At 32.4% G+C, this 23,938-nt stretch overlaps 1 protein-coding gene across 2 annotated transcripts in view; it reads right to left on the reverse strand.

The window, feature by feature from the left end:
* The window catches only part of LOC139504819 (cell adhesion molecule Dscam2-like), a 45,621-nt gene extending 24,673 nt beyond the window's left edge, over window positions 1-20,948 (reverse strand). For both annotated transcript variants that reach the window (XM_071294758.1, XM_071294757.1), the window contains exons 1-8: window positions 20,365-20,948; window positions 18,897-19,199; window positions 17,022-17,135; window positions 11,611-11,727; window positions 9,993-10,295; window positions 6,128-6,241; window positions 5,361-5,477; window positions 3,097-3,399 (exon numbers count right to left, since the gene is read on the reverse strand). In XM_071294758.1, the coding sequence (XP_071150859.1) occupies window positions 3,097-3,399; window positions 5,361-5,477; window positions 6,128-6,241; window positions 9,993-10,295; window positions 11,611-11,727; window positions 17,022-17,135; window positions 18,897-19,074 (1,246 nt within the window). In that variant the 5' untranslated portion in view covers window positions 19,075-19,199; window positions 20,365-20,948. The remainder of the gene's footprint in view (window positions 1-3,096; window positions 3,400-5,360; window positions 5,478-6,127; window positions 6,242-9,992; window positions 10,296-11,610; window positions 11,728-17,021; window positions 17,136-18,896; window positions 19,200-20,364) is intronic.
* Between the last annotated feature and the right edge of the window lie 2,990 nt (window positions 20,949-23,938).

Genomic DNA, 23,938 nt, shown 5'->3' on the forward strand with positions numbered 1-23,938 from the left:
TGATCAGTAGTTCTCTTAAAGAAGACATTTGTATGTAATTCCCATAGGATCCCATGTTAAAATAAGTCCCCCAATGGCGGCAATCTTGAATAATGGAACGGCTACAAAATAACAACACATTGTTTAGTACCTCATAAGGAACATTCATGATAAATTTTGTTTCATTCTATTCAGTGGTTCTTTAACCCTTAGACTGCTGCATTGATTTCTATTGTACTTTTGTGTAATGCTGAGTAAAATTTTAATCACTGATGAAATAAACATGTTCACTTACAATTGCTGTATCTTTGTAAATATTGAGTAATCATCAATAAAAGTTATATAAAAAAGTATTGTTAGATTCTGTATTTTTAATTTATTTTATTTTTGTGTGAGTCTCTGGTCATGTTTTACCTGTACAGGTGCGAAAATAGGTAAACAAAGGTAAACTTATTTTTTCATGTTTTATTAAACGATCCATCAATGTATAAGTATCCATGACTTCAGAATTGAACCAATATAGTTTAAAATCTCTTTTAAGAACTAAGTTCCATTGTGATTATCAAAAAAAATAAAAACTTTCACTGCGCCGACTTTTCCTTCCATGTACAAATATATTTACACGACAAGTTCATTTTTAAAGCTTTCATCAATATATAATCTTGACAAACTTAAAGTTCGGGTCTATCGATGTTAGTCAATATTGATTCACATTTGAAAGGCGAAATGATAAACATCGCAAATCCTGTTTCATGTCATCCATTTTGAACAATGTCTGGGAATCCCCGTAATTCTCGCTTTAAAAGTCTTCTGTTTGCAGTTTTGATAGAATACTTCCATTTCTGTCTATTATATCTTCGATTCTCGTCCAAATCCTTTTAATCGTCCTCCGCTGTTAAATCGTTATCATTGAAATACTTCTGAACGTGTTGGCCATTTCTCCAAACAATGTCCGCCATTTTGTCACTTTTTTCATCAAAAATTTTCACTTTCGGTTTATCGCTTATACCTGATTAAAAGTCAAGAGACACTCGAAAGAACGCAGATTTTAAGCCAATCAGAATCCATACAAGTCGAAACTGCGGCAATCTCATGAATATTGACTCCGCCCATTCCATGGTAACTGTGTAAACAAACGAGTACGGAAAACGACTATAGTCGCGAGTAGCAGTAGCGGACTGTCTTATCGGAACGACAATAGTCGCGCGTAGCAGTCTAAGGGTTAAAATAAAACATTTGTATGTATTTCCCATAGGGTCCTATATTAAACTAGGTCCCCCCCTGGTGGCCATCTTGGATAATGGAAAAGCTACAAAATAACAACAATTGGTCAGCACCTCATAAGGAAAATTCATGCCATGTTTGATTTCATTCTATTTAGTACATTTGTACGTATGTCCTATAGGTATGGTGCGGAATCAGGGTCAAAAATACTTCTTTGTGTATATACATAATTCGATTTACGTATATACAAAAAAAATTACGTATATACGTTAATCCAATTATGTATATACAGAAATAATTCCGTATATACAAAAATAGAATAATTAACGTATATACAAAATTAATTTCGTTTACATAGAAATCGAATTACGTATATACAGAAATAATTATGTAAAGACAGAAAGATAGTATTTCTGTATAGTTTGACAAGGCAGGAGACATTTTGGGACCAAGACAAATCTGTACCTCATTTTGCTACCTTATTATGTTCCTCATAATAAATACCATACCGGTAATTTTTTCACAAAAATATTTTTTTTTATTTACCATAAAATTCACAAAATCATATTTGATCATAAGTAGAAAAAAACATTACTTGCAATATGGTGACCTATAGTTGTTAATTTCTGTGTCATTTGGTCTTTTGCAGAGAGTTGTCTCATTGGCAATCAGACCTTATGATGGCTTATCTTCTTTTTATTGATTGCATTTGAATAAACTTTTTTTTTAACTTAAAAAAAAATAAACAGAATACAAATCCAATGAGTGTACAGGCCTATCAGATGGTGCCTCATGATTAAGAATCTGATGAGACTAGCATTGATGGAAACTAGAACCTAATTCCTGTGATATGACTAGTTTCGCAGTTGTACTTGACTCATATTTTTGAAAAGTATTTTTTTTAAAATACATCAAATTCTGTTATATTGTTTAAATTCGTTTTGTTCCTTTAATCAACTAAAAATGTAAAAAAGGTTATTTTTAATAAATTTTTGGACAAGTAACAATTTCATTCGGACAAGTAAATTTTGGTATGTGCTTGTCCTACAGGACAAGTTGAAAAAAAAGTTCTAGTAGAGGCCTGAGCGTTAACACTTGGTCAACACCTCATAAGGAACATTCATGCTATGTTTGGTTTCATTCCATTTAGTGGTTCTCTAAAAGAAGACATTTGTAAGTATTTCCCATAGGGTACTAAGTTTAACTAAGTCCTCTGCTGGCAGCCATCTAATAGATGATGGAACTGCTACAAAAAAAAGTAACAACACTTAATTTTTAGTAAGCATCTCATAAGGAACATTCATGCTGTTCGGTTTCATTCCTATCAGTGGTTCACTAAAAGAAGACATTTGTATGTATTTCCCATAGGGTCCTATGTTAAACTTAGTCCCCTGCTGGCAGCCATCTTGGATAATGGATCAGCTACAAAGTAACAACACTTGGTCAACACCTCATAAGGATCATTCATGCTATGTTTGGTTCCATTTCATTCAGTGGTTCTCTAGAAGATGTTCAAAATGTGAAAAGTTACGCCGACAATGACGAACGCCAAGTGATGAGAAAAGCTCACTTGGCCCTTTGAGCCAGGTGAGCTAAAAACAAAATTCCTAAACTTTGAATGAGAAAGTTAGAACATAATATAATATTGTTTTCCCATATTTTCAATGGAGATTTTTTTGTTTTGATCAAGTCATGTGAGTAATAACTGGTATCAACATAGTGTAAGAAAATGATAAGAACACTGGATTAATTTGGTGTTTACGTTAATTGCACTTTTCTGATCATGTCTTTTAAAAGTTACAGATAATTCAAATTTAACTTAACCACTCAGGAACTAAAAAAATCTAATCCAGCCTTTAATTTTGAATGAACTCAGACAGAACTTCAATTTACCTGGCTTTTGATGTTGAACAACAGGAGACTCTACCTCGGCTGCTGGTCCTTTACCAACTTTGTTTTCAGCACTGACACTACATACATAATGTTTGTCCAGCTTCAGATTCTTAATGGTATAGGAGGTGACAAATGATCTGCCTCGTCCAATCTTTTTCCAGTCATCAGAATCAACCATTTTCAGGGAAATATTGTACCCAGTAACCTTTGAATCGCCAATTGCCTTTGGCCTTGTCCATTCCAAAGTCAACTTGTCATTGGTCCTCATCTTCACCTTCAAATTTGCAGGTGCTTGTGGTACCTCTGTTGTACATGGAGATTAAATATTTAGTTGATTTCTTATCTTAAATTCAAACACATAAGTATGAAGCAGGGGAATTAGAGTCTCTAACAAGCTGGGCTTGCTCACCTGCATCTTCAACAATAGCAATATTTGTTTAAAACTAGAGGCTAGCTCTCATGAGCCTGTGTCGCTTAAATGAATCTTCTGTGGTTTTGAAAATCATGTAAAATAAGGTTTAAATCATAATAAATAGTATAAGATACAGGGGTCGAAATTAGCGCTAGTCCGGTAGTCCGGGACTAGTAAAATTTGCGTCGGACCAGTAGATTTTGTCATCTGGTGGTCCGGCGGACCAGTAGAAATTTGTCGATAAAAATCACTGATTGCATGGCAATCTCCGTTTGTTTACAAAACAATTTACCTGTGAAATCAATTACACGATACTGGGGGGTATTACAATTGATCAAGTTAATTAATATCTCGGGTGAGCGTCCTTCACAACAATACAAAATGTGGAAATTCCTTTGTTACTGTCTAACTTATGTAAACAAAAGCATCAAAATAAAATTAAACATCTGTCATTTATATTAGTGTTTGTCAAATTAATGTCATTTTTGCAGGACCAGTAGATTTGGAGCCGGACCAGTAGAGTTTTCAGTCCACTGGTCCGGCTGGCTAGTACACAAAAAAGCTTAAATTCGACCCCTGATAAGATACCCTAATAATTAAATTTAAAAAGGTTATCCCACAAGTATCTCGACTTAGACAATACTTACTGAAGACCCCTTATCATTATTTAAATTAGTTTTCAAGTTATGACTATTTGAAATTGTTTTGGGTTTTTTAACAATTTTCCCTTACACTTCAATAGTAAATCCCTATGTACTTTATTCAGACATGATTGCCATGTTAGTTGGATGGCATTGTGGCTTAGTTTTATTCTAATTGGCCCCGTAGATTAACTGGAGAAATTTACGAAAAAAATCACTTTAAAAGGCAATATCAAGTTAAGGGGTCAATTGAATATCTTTGTCATATCAACTTGTTTTTATATCTTATATACATTAATATCTTTGTCTATAATAATACATTAGATTATAAACAAAAAACTGCTAAATTTCCTTAAAATTACAAATTCTGGGACAGTTATCCAACAACCGGTTGTCTGATTAGTTTTCAAGACTAATTGATCTTAATCTGATGACCATTTCTATCCCATGTCAGATTTGCTCTAAGTGCTTTAGTTTCAGAACTGTTTACAAAAAGATGCATTTTATTCCACTGTCCTTTTTTTAGCCATGTCTGTCATCTTGATTGGCAGGCGGGATCATCTAACACATTTTTTTTCCAAGATACCTTAATGATGATTGTAACCACGTCAGCTTAATTTTGTCTCAGTAGTTTTAGAGGAAAAGATTTTGATAAAAGTTTATTTACAAGTATATGACAGATGCAAAGTGATAATAAAAGCTTGATTACAGCCCATTTAGATATTTGACGGACACTGGTGCACTTTTAAAGGGAAGATGTCATGAGCTAAATCTTTAAAGGGAAAAAGTTCCAATATTAGTAGACTAAATAATTCATCCATGATGGTCTATTTGTAGATCTTATTTTGCAGATGCTGATCATAAATATAATGTTTTCAAAATAAAATAGGAAATATGTAAACAGCTGAAAATAAAATAGTCATTTAAGGGCAATCAATTCAATAAGGGGTCAACTGACGATTTTTGCCATGTTGACTCATTTGCTTTAGATCTTGACTCTTTGATCTTTTGTCTATTTAAATTTGCTTTCTATCTTTCTATACGTAAAATAATATAGAGTAAAAAAAAGGAAAGATTTGAAAGCCACCATTGGTTGCAATTGACTGTTGAAACAAGGTGATCATTAGTGCAGGTTTGACTGTATAGCTATATTCATCCCAAGCAGAATTTTCTAATCCTTTAAAAACACATTTTTCTCAAATAGTTGTTACCTGCTATTGGTCGACTTGTTAAATTCTTTTTAAATTTATCACAATATAATACTTTATTTCCTCCTTTCTTATTCTTGAATGATGGTTGGCTAGGGCTGGCTTTCCCAATAGATTTCACTGTAAAACAAGAGTTTGTTGACACACAAATGTCTTCACTGATACAACTTTTTTCAAAATAATAGGCAAAAATGCAAAAAGCTGATAATAAAAAAGTCATTTAGGACAATAACTTCAATAAAGGGCTAACTGACAATTTTGGGAATGTTCACTTATTTGTTTTAGATCTTGACTTTTTGATCATTTTGCCTATTAACATTTGATTTCTACATGTATATATTTCTATGATTCTTAAAAAAAAATTAAGACAATAGGAATCAAAAAGATATATTTTCATTTAAGATCAATAACTTCAGTTTATTTAGAAGCAACTTATTGAAAATAACAATAACTAAACGGTACCAATATGACTGAGAATGGTTTTCTAAGGTTTATAAAAAATGAGAAAATTGTCCAAAAGTAATGTGAGTTAATCAAGTCTTTTTTCTATATATTTTACATAACTTTGTAATTTTCAAACATATCTATATCATGTAATATATGTCCTTTTTTCACTCTTCCCTATGAAAATTTTGATGCCTTTTTGATTGCACAATTTGATGGGTCATTACTGGTCCTTTATCTTGAACTAGCAGAGTGAATATGACTAGGCATATTCAAATATAACCTATTTAAGCCCATTTATTTAAATTTTCTCAATCATTTTTTACCTGTTATTGGTCTGCTAGTTAAATTCTTTTTGACTACATCACTATATAGCGCTTCATTTTCTTTCTTATCTTTGATAGATTGTTTGCTTGTTTTGGCTTTCTCAATAGCTTTCACTGTAAAAAAAAAGTTCTAAATTACCAGTATGGCCTGAATTTTGAACAATAATCATGATAATATGATAGATTAACTATAGTATATGATAAACACCCTTAAAATCAACAACCTGATGTTAGTTATACTTATGACATATGTTGAATTGTTCATGTTTGTTATACTTATGACATATGTTGAATTGTTCATGTTTGTTATACTTGTGACATATGTTGAATTGTTCATGTTTGTTATACTTATGACATATGTTGAATTGTTCAAGTTTGTTCTACTTATGACATATGTTGAATTGTTCATGTTTGTTACACTTGTGACATATTTTGAATTGTTCATGTTTGTTATACTTATGACATTTGTTGAATTGTTCATGTTTGTTATACTTATGTTCATTATCAGGTTGTTATACTTATAACTTATGTTCATATTTTTAAGGTTACCTATTTAACACTGTAATTAAATCTTTAAATATTGTTTTATTTGGTATAAATATTGATTCTGTTATCAGCAAATTAGCCCAACTTGTAACTACACATAGGTACATTCACTTAAAACAACCAGTTGATACATATACTTTTGCACTGCACAACTGCCTGAAAACAAGAATGTGTCCAAAGTACATAGATGCCCCACTCGCACATTATTTTCCATATTCCATGGACCATGAATTTGGGTAAAAATCTAATTTGGCATTAAAATTAGAAAGATCATACCATATATAGGTACAGGTGTACTAAGTTTCAAGTTGATTGGACCTTAGCTTCATCAAAAACTACCTTGACCAAAAACTTTAACCTGAAACTGGCACTTTCATTTTATATGTTCAGTGGACCTTGAAATTGGGGTCAAAAGTCTAATTTGGCTTTAACATTAGAAAGATCATATCATAAGCAACAAGTGTACTAAGTTTTACGTTGATTGGATTTCAGCTTCATCAAAAACTACCTTGACAAAAAACTTTAACCTGAAGCAGGACAGGGACGAACGTAGGTTGGGAATAAAAGTATTCAACACAAAAAGTACACTTAAAAGACTATGTTATAGTGGGACAGTAGTAGGAACTCACATAAAAAAAATAGCTGAAAAATTTAAATAAGCAGTTTCAGAAAGATTATATTTATACTTACACCGATGCTAACAACAACGTGGAGAAGAGTTTGGACCATAACTTCCAAAATCAATCCAAAAATGTTTTGAACCATATATAAACTAGAGAATCTCAAGATCCTGTGTGGCTCACCTGATTCTATACTTGGAATTTTGAAATAATATTAAAAATGTAAATAAAAAATTGTAACAGATACTTATAATGATGTTTTAGGCCAAATTTGATTTAATATTGTTATGTTTGATCAGTAGTTCTCTTAAAGAAGACATTTGTATGTAATTCCCATAGGATCCCATGTTAAAATAAGTCCCCCAATGGCGGCAATCTTAAATAATGGAACGGCTTCAAAATAACAACACATTGTTTAGTACCTCATAAGGAACATTCATGATAAATTTTGTTTCATTCTATTCAGTGGTTCTTTAAAATAAAACATTTGTATGTATTTCCCATAGGGTCCTATATTAAACTAGGTCCCCCCTGGTGGCCATCTTGGATAATGGAAAAGCTACAAAATAACAACACTTGGTCAGCACCTCATAAGGAACATTCATGCCATGTTTGATTTCATTCTATTCAGTACATTTGTACGTATGTCCCATAGGGTCCTATGTTAAACCATCGATTAACGTATATACGGAATTCGATTTACGTATATACGTAATTATTTCTGTATATACAGAATTTGATTAACGTATATACGGAATTCGATTTACGTATATACATAAATCGAATTCCGTATATACAGAAATAATTATGTTTATACGTAAATAAGTATTTTTGACCCTGATTCCGCGCCATACATAGGGTCCTATGTTAAACCAAGTCCCTGCTTGTGGCCATCTTATATAATGGATCGGTTTCAAAGTAAGAACCAGGCCTCGACAATAACGCTTATCCGATTGTCCGGTACCAGAGGGAAAAAAGGTCGAACAAGTAAAAGCTGGATCAAGCTTGTCCCTCGGGACAAGTACAATTATTCTGCAGAAAATAAATTTATTCCAACTTTGATAAACAAAGTATTTTATTATCAACAAAAACAAGAAAAAACAAATATTAATTTGACATGTTTCTGTATTCTGTTTATTCAAATGCAAAACCTTTTTCTTCAACATGTTTACTTGCAATCGATAATTTTTAACTGGTTCTTTGTCAGGTACTTTTTAACAGGTAAAAGGAATACTATTCTCAGAAAACAGTCTTACTGATCGGAATCAATGATGCGCTTTGTAGAAAAGGTAACTTTACAGGACAGTTCGTCACCTCGAAAGATTCAGCTCCAATTGTTTAAGAGACAGTTTGGCACCGTAGAAGACATATTTAGTAGACATGATTGATAGACAGTTTGACAAGGCAGGAGACATTTTGGGACCAAGACAAATCTGTACCTCATTTGAACCTCATTTGCTACCTTATTCTGTTCCTTATAATAAATACCATACCGGTAATTTTTTCACAAAAATATTTTTTTTTATTTACCATAAAATTCACAAAATCATATTTGATCATAAGTAGAAAAAAACATTACTTGCAATATGGTGACCTATAGTTGTTAATTTCTGTGTCATTTGGTCTTTTGCAGAGAGTTGTCTCATTGGCAATCAGACCTTATGATGGCTTATCTTCTTTTTATTGATTGCATTTGAATAAACTTTTTTTTTAACTCAAAAAAAAATAAACAGAATACAAATCCAATGAGTGTACAGGCCTATCAGATGGTGCCTCATGATTAAGAATCTGATGAGACTAGCATTGATGGAAGCTAGAACCTAATTCCTGTGATATGACTAGTTTCGCAGTTGTACTTGACTCATATTTTTGAAAAGTATTTTTTAAAAAATACATCAAATTCTGTTATATTGTTTAAATTCGTTTTGTTCCTTTAATCAACTAAAAATGTAAAAAAGGTTATTTTTAATAAATTTTTGGACAAGTAACAATTTCATTCGGACAAGTAAATTTTGGTATGTGCTTGTCCTACAGGACAAGTTGAAAAAAAAGTTATTGTAGAGGCCTGAGTGTTAACACTTGGTCAACACCTCATAAGGAACATTCATGCTATGTTTGGTTTCATTCCATTTAGTGGTTCTCTAAAAGAAGACATTTGTAAGTATTTCCCATAGGGTACTAAGTTTAACTAAGTCCTCTGCTGGCAGCCATCTTGGATAATGGATCAGCTACAAACTAACAACACTTGGTCAACACCTCATAAGGATCATTCATGCTATGTTTGGTTCCATTTCATTCAGTGGTTCTCTAGAAGATGTTCAAAATGTGAAAAGTTACGCCGACAATGACGAACGCCAAGTAATGAGAAAAGCTCACTTGGCCCTTTGAGCCAGGTGAGCTGAAAACAAAATTCCTAAACTTTGAATGAGAAAGTTAGAACATAATATAATATTTTTTTCCCATATTTTCAATGGAGATTTTTTTTTTATCAAGTCATGTGAGTAATAACAGCTGGTATCAACATAGTGTAAGAAAATGATAAGAACACTGGATTAATTTGGTGTTTACATTAATTGCACTTTTCTGATCATGTCTTTTAAAAGTTACAGATAATTCAAATTTAACTTAACCACTCAGGAACTAAAAAAATCCAATTCAGCCTTTAATTTTGAATGAACTCAGACAGAACTTCAATTTACCTGGCTTTTGATGTTGAACAACAGGAGACTCTACCTCGGCTGCTGGTCCTTTACCAACTTTGTTTTCAGCACTGACACTACATACATAATGTTTGTCCAGCTTCAGATTCTTAATGGTATAGGAGGTGACAAATGATCTGCCTCGTCCAATCTTTTTCCAGTCATCAGAATCAACCATTTTCAGGGAAATATTGTACCCAGTAACCTTTGAATCGCCAATTGCCTTTGGCCTTGTCCATTCCAAAGTCAACTTGTCATTGGTCCTCGTCTTCACCTTCAAATTTTCAGGTGCTTGTGGTACCTCTGTTGTACATGGAGATTAAATATTTAGTTGATTTCTTATCTTAAATTCAAACACATAAGTATGAAGCAGGGAAACTAGAGTCTCTAGCAAGCTGGGCTTGCTCACCTGCATCTTCAACAATAGCAATTTTTGTTTAAAACTAGAGGCTAGCTCTCATGAGCCTGTGTCGCTTAAATGAATCTTCTGTGGTTTTGAAAATCATTTAAAATAAGGTTTAAATCATAATAAATAGTATAAGCATTGTGGCTTAGTTTTATTCTAATTGGCCCCGTAGATTAACTGGAGAAATTTACGAAAAAATTGTTAAAAATTCACTTTAAAAGGCAATATCAATTTAAGGGGTCAATTGAATATTTTTGTCATATCAACTTCTTTTTAGATCTTATATACATTATCTTTGTCTATAATAATACATTAGATAATAACCAAAAAACTGCTCAATTTCCTTAAAATTACAAATTCAGGGACAGTTATCCAACAACCAGTTGTCTGATTAGTCTTAAGTTTTCAGGACTAATTGATCTTAATCTGATGACCATTTCTATCCCATGTCAGATTTGCTCTAAGTGCTTTAGTTTCAGAACTGTTTACAAAAAGTTGCATTTTACTCCTATGTCCTTTTTTTAGCCATGTCTGTCATCTTGATTGGCAGGCGGGATCATCTAACACATTTTTTTCCAAGATACCTTAATGATGATTGTAACCACGTCAGCTTAATTTTGTCTCAGAAGTTTTAGAGGAAAAGATTTTGATAAAAGTTTATTTATAAGTATATGACAGATGCAAAGTGATGAGAAAAGCTTGATTACAGCCTATTTAGATATTTGACGGACACTGGTGCACTTTTAAAGGGAAGATGTCATGAGCTAAATCTTTAAAGGGAAAAAGCTCCAATATCAGTAGACTAAATATTTCATCCATGATGGTCCATTTGTAGATCTTATTTTGCAGATGCTGATCATAAATATAATGTTTTCAAAATAAAATAGGAAATATGTAAACAGCTGAAAATAAAATAGTCATTTAAGGGCAATCAATTCAATAAGGGGTCAACTGACGATTTTTGCCATAAGACTCATTTGCTTTAGATCTTGACTCTTCGATCTTTTGTCTATTTAAATTTGCTTTCTATCTTTCTTATAATACTTAAAATAATATAGAGTAAAAAAAAAGAAAGATTTGAAAGCCACCATTGGTTGCAATTGACTGTTGAAACAAGGTGACCAGTAGTGCAGGTTTGACTGTATAGCTACATTCATCCCAAGCAGAATTTTCTAATCCTTTAAAAACACATTTTACTCAAATAGTTGTTACCTGCTATTGGTGGACTTGTTAAATTCCTTTTAAATTTATCACAATATAATACTTTATTTCCTCCTTTCTTATTCTTGAATGATGGTTGGCTAGGGCTGGCTTTCCCAATAGATTTCACTGTAAAACAAGAGTTTGTTGACACACAAATGTCTTCACTGATACAACTATTTTCAAAATAATAGGCAAAAATGCAAAAAGCTGATAATAAAAAAGTCATTTAGGACAATAACTTCAATAAAGGGTCAACTGACAATTTTGGGAATGTTCACTTATTTGTTTTAGATCTTGACTTTTTGATCATTTTGCCTATTAACATTTGCTTTCTACATGTATATATTTCTATGATTCTTAAAACAAAAATATAAGACAAAAAGGAATAAAACAGTTGTTGGCTGATGACACAGGTTATGTTTTTCTCATATATTTTATGATAAAATTGAGAATGGAAATGGGGAATGTGTCAAAGAGACAACAACCCGACCAAATAAAAAACAACAGCAGAGGGTCACCAACAGGTCTTCAATGTAGCGAGAAATTCCCGCACCCGGAGGCGTCCTTCAGCTGGCCCCTAAACAAATATATACTAGTCCAGTGATAATGAACGCCATACTAATTTCCAAATTGTACACAAGAAACTAAAATTAAAATAATACAAGACTAACAAAGGCCAGAGGCTCCTGACTGGGGACAGGCACAAAAATGTGGTGGGGTTAAACATGTTTGTGAGATCTCAACCCTCCCCCTATACCTCTAACCAATGTAGAAAAGTAAACGCATAACAATACGCACATTAAAATTCAGTTCAAGAGAAGTCCGAGTCTGATGTCAGAAGATGTAACAAAAAAAAATAAACAAAATGACAATAATACGAAAATAACAACAGACTACTAGCAGTTAACTGACATGCCAGCTCCAGACTTCAATTAAACTGACTGAAAGATTATGATTTCATCATATGAACATCAGGCACAATCCTTCCCGTTAGGGGTTTAGTATCATACCATCATAACATATATGAGAAGAACATAACCCGTGTCATGCCAACAACTGTTTTTAGAATAAATGTGTTTAGTTCCGATGCAAAGACCTTATCAGTGACTCAATATTAACGCCAAAATATGCAATCTTTAATGACTTGACAACAGTATCGTAATTATATCCCTTCTTAATAAGTCTATTCAAAGGTTTTGTAAGTTTCTGAGGTGAATACTGACACCTTTGTGCTTTATAAAGAATATTTCCATAAAAAATTGAATGTGAAATACCTGAACGTATTAGAAGTCTGCATGTTGAGCTATATTTACGAATGATGTCTTTATACCGATGATAAAATTTAGTAAATGTTTTGACTAGTTTGTGATATCGAAAACTCTGGTGTAATAATTTTTCAGTAATACATAAATTTCTCTCGTTAAAATCTAAAACATTGTTACACACACGAGCGAATCGTACAAGTTGAGATATATAAACACCGTAAGATGGTGACAAGGGAACGTCACCATCTAAAAACGAATAATTAACGATAGGAAATGAAAAATCATCCCTTTTATCATAAATTTTAGTATTCAGCTTTCCATTAATGATATAGATATCAAGATCGAGAAAAGGGCAGTGGTCATTGTTAGTATTAGCTTTATTTAAAGTAAGTTCAACAGGATAAATTTCATTAATATACATACTGAAGTCGTCATTATTGAGAGCCAAAATATCATCCAAATATCTAAAAGTATTATTAAATTTGTTTATCAGATGTTGTTTCGATGGGTCTTTGCTTATTTTTGTCATAAATTGTAACTCATAACAATACAAAAACAGGTTCCGCAATAAGTGGTGCACAGTTAGATAGTATGATACTGAACCCCTAAGGGGAGGGATTGTGCCTGATATTCATATGATGAAGACATAATCTTTCAATCAGTTTAATTGAGGTCTGGAGCTGGCATGTCAGTTAACTGCTAGTAGTCTGTTGTTATTTATGTATTATTGTCATTTTATTTATCTTATTTTGTTTCATCTTCTGACATCGGACTCAGACTTCTCCTGAACTGAATTTTAATGTGCGTATTAGGGGTGTGGAAATGCTATGCCTGACTCGCCATTTGAACAACCGGAGAAGTAATTATTTTTGTCTTGGTTGCCGGTGGACAAGTAAAAAAATTTACAAGACAAAGTCCAACAAAAACATAAAATTAATTTCAAAACGTATAAAGATGTTTAATTTATGTAAAAGAAACCAATGTTCAGCAAGTAAAAACATCAATGTTCATGACGATAAATATTACATGATACCTGAAATAGATCAATAACCAAAATAAATAAAAATAAGTATGCGAACCAGAGTCGCGTAACATTGCATTGGCTTTGTCCATTGACCCGGGATTGTCGATTAGGTTTTATCCATCATTTACCGGAAGTGTCATTTCTTTAAATTTTGTATCGAGATTCAGATTGATAAATACAGTGAAACCTGGGTAAACCGAACCCTGATAAAAACGAATTTCAGTTTAAACCGAACAATTTTCAAAGTCCCGAAAAATTTCCCTATCAATTAACGTTAATCTAACCTGACAAAACCGAACCCTGTCAACACCGAATTCCGAACGCTTTTTGAAGGCTAGTTAGTAAATTTGTCTTTAAAAATTACCTGTCAAAATCGATCAATAGCAATCAAAACAAAAAAGCATTTTTAATTATTTGCATGATTTAATTAAACAAACACAGGAAGACAGAGTATCCCAGAGGGTATTTGAGGTTAATTAACTGGTGAGTTGTTATTACAAATTAATTAGCATGTTTGTGTCCATGTCTAAAGTAATTTTTTGTAAAGAAATGTTAAACTGGTCAGCTACCCCCATGGCCGATAATGACAAGGAAGGAACTTTCAGATCAGTTAAATGCACGTTACTCAAATAATTACGACCACAAACTCGCAACTGCCATTTTGTAGCTAAACTGTTTAATTAAATAATAGTTTTAAAGCTTTTCACTGGATTAAGAAGTCATGCAACACAACAAGGTATATGGCTTTCGATTGTCGGATTCTCGTTAGAGGCCCTATATATTTGATACACATGCTCCCAAAGACTTCCGTTAGCTATTCAGCAACGATAAAGTCCGAGAATAAACTGGACCCCTGCTTTTGTTTCACTCTTATCGTGTGTCGAAGTATCAATCAGCAGGTGACCAGGTTAAGTGGAGAACTCGTGTGTACAATGACATTCCAGATTCAACTACGGAATCGTCATTTGAAAGCGTCTGCGAACCTGAATTAGTCAGTGAATTATAGATGAGAAAATAATTATCAAAAGCAAAATTTCTCTTTGTCGGACATCTCACAACGACGAGCGTGATTGACGGAGTTGTGTTTGATTTATTAACAAAAATGAAGCAAAACGTTGATCATCTCTACTTATATTTTTTACATTTACATTTAAATCAACACAAAAATAATTTGTCGTCTATTGTGTCACCTATAATCCCGTGTCAGTAAGTGCCAAAATTATTTTGGTGTCAACTTCCGTTTATCTCTATAATCCGAACACCTGTGAAAACCGAACAAAACGCAAAGTCTCGTGGGTGTTCGGTTTGGACAGGTTTCACTGTACTTAATAAAAAGCTGGGCAAGCAAGACAAAAAGAGTCATGAGTCGAGTAGAAAACCTTAAATGCAAATGGAGGACACAGAGTATTTAAAAAAAAAAACAGAAGCGAGAATTTCAGACATCGTGGATATCAGATTGACCCTGGCTATCTATGGAAATTCGGAAAATAAATTAAGTTTTGTCTTATTTATAGATGTAAGGTCAACATTATTTGTTGTCAAGTGGTAAATAGAAGGGACGTTTTAATTGCCCATCAATACAATAATAAATATTAATCAAGAAATAGTTAATCTATTATTCAGTTTACATTTCTTCAATCACTGTCCTCAAATTTAGTATCTGTAGCTACTGGCTACAATTTTTATTAAAAAAACTGCTGCAAAATTGTTCTTTACATGTCATTTCATTGGTTGGTTTGCTGTTAGGTTTTGTCCCATTGATGTTTATCAATTTCCTAATTTTTTACACATATTAACAAATGAATTTCATGTGTTTATAATGAACAACAGTGCTAAGTAAGAATCATATATTAGCTAACAAGAAATACTTCAATATTTATTGAAATCATCAGGGCAAGTAAAAAAAATTCTGGACAAGTAAAATTTTTGTTTTACTTGCCCAGGGACAAGTGCTCACAACAAATATTTCCACACCCCTGCGTATTGTTATGTGTTTACTTTTCTACATTAGCTAGTGGTATAGGGGAGGGTTTAGATCTCATAAACATGTTTAACCCGGCCGCAATTTAGCGCCAGTCCCAAGTCAGGAGCCTCTGTCCTTTGTAAGTCTTGTATGATTTTCAATTTTAGTTTCTTGTGAATAATTCAAAGTTTAGTATGATGTCCATTATAACTGTACTAGTATACATATTATTTAAGGGGCCAGCTGAAGGACACCTACGGTTGCAGGAGATTCTCGCTACATTGAAGACCCTTTGGTGGCCTTCGACTGTTGTCTAATCTATGGTCGGGTTGTTGTCGCTTTGACACATTCCCCATTACCTTTCTCAATTTTATTAACAGCCCAGCTATATACTGATACCATGTTTACATTCACTGCACCAGTGCATTGGTCTAAGATTTCTCTCAAGTCTAACAGTTTTTATTTTTTAATGTTTTGTAAGGGTTCAATGTTGTACATTAAAGCGAGGCTAGTCCCTATAGAAAACATGGAAATTTCTGACCAAAACATTGAATGGCAACTTTTTATCTCTTAATTGATAAAGATCCTATTTCAAACTTTCTAAGCTCCTGCAGCACAAACAATAGTTTTATTTCTATCAACCCACCATTTTTAGTGACATACTTGCATTGATCAAGATTTTGAAATCTTCCCTAATTAAACTGCAAAATTAAAACAAGATCGAACATTGGAAAACTTCATTAACTGTAAATATATTGCTACAACAGTTATGTAAAGGAAATATAAATTTGTGGCAAATTTTGATGCTTTTTCAGATAAGCCTAACATTGTTTTACTTCACTGGATTCCTAAGACAGTCAGAAATGAAATACCTTTTTTTTTCAAATTTTTGGCTTTGGTTAAAAGTCCAATCTTTAAAATATATGAGTTAATCAAGTCTTTTTCTATATATTTCACATAACTTTATATATTTCAAACATATCTATATCATGTAACATATGTCCTTTTTTCACTCTTCCCTATGAAAATTTTGATGTCTTTTTGATTGCACAATTTGATGGGTCATTACTGGTCCTTTATCTTGAACTAGCAGAGTGAATATGACTAGGCATATTCAAATATAACTTATTTAAGCCCATTTATTTAAATTTTCTCAATCATTTTTTACCTGTTGTTGGTCTGCTAGTTAAATTCTTTTTGACTACATCACTATATAGCGCTTCATTTTCTTTCTTATCTTTGATAGATTGTTTGCTTGTTCTGGCTTTCTCAATAGCTTTCACTGTAAAACAAAAGGTCTAAATTACCAGTATGGCCTAAATCTTGAACAATAATCATGATAATATGATAGATTAACTATAGTATAATGATAAACACCCTTAAAATAAACAACCTGATGTTTGTTATACTTATGACACATGTGGAATTGTTCATGTTTGTTATACTTATGACATATGTTGAATTGTTCATGTTTGTTATACTTATGACATATGTGGAATTGTTCATGTTTGTTATACTTATGTTCATTATCAGGTTGTTATACTTATAAACTTATGCTCATATTTTCAAGGTTACCTATTTAACACTGTAATTAAATCTTTAAACATTGTTATGTTTGGTATAAGTATTGATTTTGTTATCAGCAAATTAGACCAACTTGTAACTACACATAGGTACTTTCACTGTAAAACACCCAGTTGATACATATAGTTTGGCACTGCAAAACTGCCTGAAAACAAGAATGTGTCCAAAGTACACAGATGCCCCACTCACACATTATTTTCCATATTTAATGGACCGGGAAATTGGGTAAAAAGTTTAATTTGGCATTAAAATTAGAAAGATCATACCATATAAAGGTAACATGTGTACCAAGTTTTGAGGTTGATTGAATCATCAAAAACTACCTTGACCAAAAACTTTAACCTGAAACTGGCACTTTCATTTTATATGTTCAGTGGACCCTGAAATTGGAGTCAAAAGTCTAATTTGGCTTAAAAATTAGAAACATAATATCATAAGCAACAAGTGTACTAAGTTTCAAGTTGATTGGACTTCAGCTTCATAAAAAAATACCTTGACCAAAAACTTTAACCTGAAGCGGGACAGAGACGAACGTAGGTGGGGCATCAAAGTTTTCAACACAAAAAGTACACAGAAAAGAGCTATGTTATAGTCGGACAGTAGTAGAAACTCACACAAAAAATAGCTGAAAAATTTAAATTAGCAGTTTCAGTAAGATTGTATTTATACTTACATACGGTTTATTTTCTGGAAACTATAAAAATGCTTATTTTAGCCCTTTTTTGGCCCTTTATACATAAACTGTTCGAACCAAAACCCCCTAAATAAATCCCAGCCTTCCTTTTATGATTTCAAACCTAGTTTTAAAATTTCATATATTTCTATTTTCTTATAAATACTTAAGGATGTACTTAGGTGAGGTTAGGTGAAAATTAATAAATTAAGAAGTTAAAATTGATACTATAAGTTGATAGAGCATCAATTAAGGATAAAAATAAGCTAAAAATATTGATAGGTCATGGACCTCTTTTTCGAGATATTTGAGATTTAAAAAATGGCGGGAAAAGGCTGACTCAGACTTTTACCTTATATTTGCATTGGTATTATTAGGTCTCAAAACAAAAGAAAGAAAATTAAGAATCTTCTAAAATTTTGGTAAATGAACTTTCATGAGCTATTAAGTCTTACATGAAAAAATAAATGGGTGTTATGGGGCAAAATATTTTACATTGTATTATATGGAAAAACACCAAGGAGTCCGAACATTTGACACAAATTCCAAAACCTCACCTAAGTACATCCTTAAGTTATTATCAAGAAACCAATGGTCTTATAACTAAATAATAATCTGACACAAATGCTCACAACGACGTGGACATGAGTTTGGACCATAACTTCCAAAATCAATCCAAAAATGTTTTCAACCATATATAAAATAAAATTAACTTAATCACTCAGGAACTAAAAAATCCAATTCAGCCTTTAATTTTGAATGAACTCAGACAGAACTTCAATTCACCTGGCTTTTGATGTTGAACAACAGGAGACTCTACCTCGGCTGCTGGTCCTTTACCAACTTTGTTTTCAGCACTGACACTACATACATAATGTTTGTCCAGCTTCAGATTCTTAATGGTATAGGAGGTGACAAATGATCTGCCTCGTCCAATCTTTTTCCAGTCATCAGAATCAACCATTTTCAGGGAAATATTGTACCCAGTAACCTTTGAATCGCCAATTGCCTTTGGCCTTGTCCATTCCAAAGTCAACTTGTCATTGGTCCTCGTCTTCACCTTCAAATTTTCAGGTGCTTGTGGTACCTCTGTTGTACATGGAGATTAAATATTTAGTTGATTTCTTATCTTTAATTCAAACACATAAGTATGAAGCAGGGGAACTAGTGTCTCTAACAAGGTGGGCTTGCTCACCTGCATCTTCAACAATAGCAATTTTTGTTTAAAATTAGAGGCTAGCTCTTGTCGCTTACATGAATCTTCTGTGGTTTTGTAAATCATGTAAAATGAGTTATGAATCATAATAAATAGTATAAGATACCCTAATAATTAAAATAAAAAAGGTTATCCCACTAGTATCTTGACTTAGACAATACTTACTGAAGACCCCTTATCATTATTTAAATTAGTTTTCAAGTTAAGACCATTTGAAATTGTTGGGTTTTTTTTAACAATTTTCCCTTACACTTCAATAGTTAATCCCTATGTACTATATTCAGACATGATTGCCATGTTAGTTGGATGGCATTGTGGCTTAGTTTAATTCTAATTGGCCCGTAGATTAATTAACTGCTGGAAAATAATTTTTTTAAAGAAAAGTTTACGAAAAAAATCGTTAAAAATTTACATTAAAGACTTAGTGCTTTAGTTTCAGAATTATTTACAAAAAGCTGCATTTTACTCCTATGTCCTTTTTTTAGCCATGTCTGTCATCTTGATTGGCAGGCAGGATCATCTAACAAATTTTTTTACCAAGATACCTTAATGATGATTGTAACCATGTCAGCTTAATTTTGTCTCAGTAGTTTTAGAGGAAAAGATTTCTATAAAAGTTTTATTATAAGTATATGACAATGGACTATGAGGAGGGACAATGGCAGATGCCAAGTGATGAGAAAAGCTCACATTGAAAGTGAAACAAAGGCAAACCATTTTATTGACAGATTTGATCCACAAAAATCATTCTTATAGTAAAAACAATGATAAACATTTACTTTTCATATATAATATGAATTAAGGGGGTTCACAGGTCCAAGTCAATTGTTTTTCTTAATATAGGATTTCACTATACATTGTATTTTCCTATAAATGAACTTTATCTTATACCTTTCAATTATGCTCAAAATCTGCCTTTGAAAGAAGCCTACATTTTTGTAAAAGTACCTTTTTTCTGTTGAAGTAATAGGAGAAAAATTTCATGCATTTGTATGACTTAATATTTCCAGCATTGATGATCTTCACTCAAAAACTAACCTGCACATTTAGATTTAAGAAATCTGTCACCAGGTGGAAAATTTTCCTACAAAAAAAATCAATTGTGTTTTTTGTTAAAATTTATATTCATTTCTTAGCAAACAAAAACAATAATACCTCATTTAAGAGGGTTGTACACTAAAAGCTACATAACTTATCTTACCTGAGGCCCCAACATAGATAAGCAGCATTTTAAATAACTATAGAGGCTCTGAGGAGTCTGTGTTAAGATAATTTTTTTTAATTGATGCATGAAATACTGCAACCATTATACTTTTGGCTTTCAATGTTGATTTATGATTTATTTGATGAACATTATTGCAGTTTACAGTTCATCTCAATCTATATTTATATTCAAGATAGTAACCACCAGAGTGCACACGCTGAAATGTCCCTCTTTCTTTACTTATCATTGATATTATGTTGATAGTCCTAAGTATAAAGCTTTACCACAACTGTCACATAAACTATAAAATTAACCAACAAAAATAAACATTGACCAATAAACCATGAAAATGAGGTCAAGGTCAGATGATCCATGCCAGGCAGACATGTACAGCTAACAATACTTCCATACAACAAATAAAAAGTTGACCTTATGCTTATAGTTAAAGAGAAACAGACCAAAACAGAAAAACTAAAACACTGAGAAATGAACTGTTAAAATGAGGTCAAGGTCAAAATTAACCTGCGCGACAGACATATAGATCATAACATATTTCCATACACCAAAGATAGTTGACCTATTGCATATAGTATTAGAAAAAAAGACCATAACTCAAAAACTTAACTTTGACCACTGAACCATGAAATGAGGTCAAGGTCAGATGACACCTGCCAGCAAGACATGTTCACCTTACAATCATTCTATACGCCAAATATAGTAGACCTATTGCTTATAGTATCTGAGATATGGACTTGACCACCAAAACTTTACCTTGTTCACTGATCCGTGAAAAGAGGGTGAGGTCAAGTGAAAACTGTCTGACGGGCACGAGAACCTAGCAAGGTATGCACATACCAAATATAGTTAGCCTATAACTTATAATAATAGAGAATTTAACATTAAAAAAATTTTTAACTTTTTATTCAAGTAGTCACTGAACCATGAAATAAAGTCAAGGACATTGGACATGCGACTGACAGAAACTTCGAAAATGAGTGCATATGTATATTCAAAGTATGAAGCATCCAGGTCTTCCACCTTCTAAAATATAAAGCTTTTAAGAAGTAAGCTAATGCCACAGCCGTCGTAGCCACCGGATCATAACCCCTGAGTCGAGCTAGGCTGGAAAAAAAAAAGCAAATTTTCCTTAAAATTACTAATACAGGGCAGCAAACCAACAACTGCTTTTCTGATTCTTCTGAAAATGTCACTTGGTCACTACAACAACAACAACAACAACAACATCATATAACAAGGGTTTTTAGTTTTATCCAGGTTCTCCACAGGGCAGAGTTTTTTAAGACCACAGTGGTCAACCCCTGAACATAGCTTGATACTGTCTGAATTTGGATTGTGATAAAATTTTTGACATAATATAGATTTTTGTCACAAAATAAATGTGGGTGTTGCTCAATTTGGTCTATGTGCATATCAAACAAAGGACATAGATGGATTCATGACAAAATTTTGTTTTGGTAATGGTGATGTGTTTGTAGATCTTTTTTGACTGAACTTTCTTCCTGCTTACAATTATCTCTATCATTAATCAACTTGGCCTAGTAGTTTTAGTGGAAAATATTTTGAAAAATTTACAGAATTTATGAAAATTGTTAAAAATAGACTATAAAGGGCAATAACTCCTTAAGGGGTCAATTGACCATTTAAGTCATGCTGACTTATTTTAAGGTCTTACTTTGCAAAAACATTATTGCTGTTTACACTGTATCTTTATCTATAAAAATATTCAAGATAATAACATGCAAAATTTTCATAAAATTTGGAATTAAGGGGCAGCAACCCAACAATTGTTTGCCTGAATGGTCTGAAAATTTCAGAGCAAATATATAATGACCTAAAAACATTTTTTTTTCTGACAAATTTGCTCTTAATGCTTTGGTTTCAGATATGAGCCAACCAGATGCTCCACAAGGCCCAGCTTTATATGACCGCAGAGGTTGAACCCTGAACCGTTGGGGCAAGTATGGACACAACATTCAAGCTGGATTCAGCTCTAAATTTGGATTGTGATTAAATAGTTGACACAGCATAGGTTTCTGACACAGAATGATTGTGGTCTAATGAACTTAAAATACTTTTTTTTTCTTTGAGCAATTCACTATGCTGTTGAATATTAATCCTCTCAAAAAAATGTTTGAAGAAATTTTCTTTTTATTTATGAAATCTAAAATGAAAAAAATTTAACCCCCCCCCCCCCCCATTTTTTTTTCACATACCCCTTTCCCTTTATCCAAAACTGATCTCAATTCAAATTTCTAATGGAGTTTGCAACAATAACTACTCATTTAAATACATCATAAAATATTAAAATGTACCAAAAGGTGCTTGTTATCACTGAATGGTTTTAATTTATCAGTTGGTAGTAAAAGTAAATATACATTGTATATTGTATAAAACAATGATTTAAGTTGATTCAACTACTATTCTGGACAAAGAAAGATAACTCCAATCAATTGAAAATTTCTTGCTATTGCACAATATTGTGCAATTAGATACTTCTTGCCATTGCGCAATACTGTGCAATTGAAAATATTTGCTATTGCACAATACTTTGCAATTGAAGATTTCTTGCTATTGCACAATATTGTCACTGTGCAATTGAAAATTTCTTGCTATTGCACAATACTGTGTCATCTAATTACATCACAGATTGGTTATTATACTAGATATTAATGCTATTTATTTATGAGATTTTGAGTTTCGTTTTTTCATAAAAGAACACATTGTGTTGACATGTATTTGTCAAAATCAGACTTGTAATAACTCTCTTCTGGGATGTATCTTTGAAGCAATTCAGATTCAAAAGCGTAAAAACAATGAATTTATCGTAGAAGCTTTAAAAAGAGATCTATAAGAAAATATGTTTAGAGAATGGGTAATACATGTGTCAATCATGACTTCCCATCAAAAATGTAGTTGTCCTACTGGGTTTTGGTTATTAAAAGGATAGACATTGGATGAAAAATATTAATTGTTGCCAGCTGGGCGATCAGGGGGGTTTTATACTGAGTGTAATGAACAGTTATTATGATATGCTGGAATAAATTGACTATCTGATTTGATCTGGAACGATATAACTAGTTGTTTTGTTCCGGCCAGAATTTTTCAACTAGCTACATTGTTCCGGGAATTTTCAACTAGCTACTTTTTTCTGGAACTTTTCAACTGCACTCGGAACAAAACAACTAGTTGAAAAGTTCCAACGGAACGAAATAACTAGTTAGAAAGTTCCGCCGGAACAAAGTAACTGGCGGAACATAGTGGCTGTTACATTTACGCATATTGTCATGACCATAAATATAGGTCATTTTTTTTTAATGAGGTCATTGTTTGGTATGTAACGTCACGAACGTCAAGTTTTCATATTGTATGTGACGTCACGAACATCAA

This window comes from Mytilus edulis, unplaced genomic scaffold (assembly GCF_963676685.1).
Source record: "Mytilus edulis unplaced genomic scaffold, xbMytEdul2.2 SCAFFOLD_158, whole genome shotgun sequence".
Classification (NCBI taxonomy): domain Eukaryota; kingdom Metazoa; phylum Mollusca; class Bivalvia; order Mytilida; family Mytilidae; genus Mytilus; species Mytilus edulis.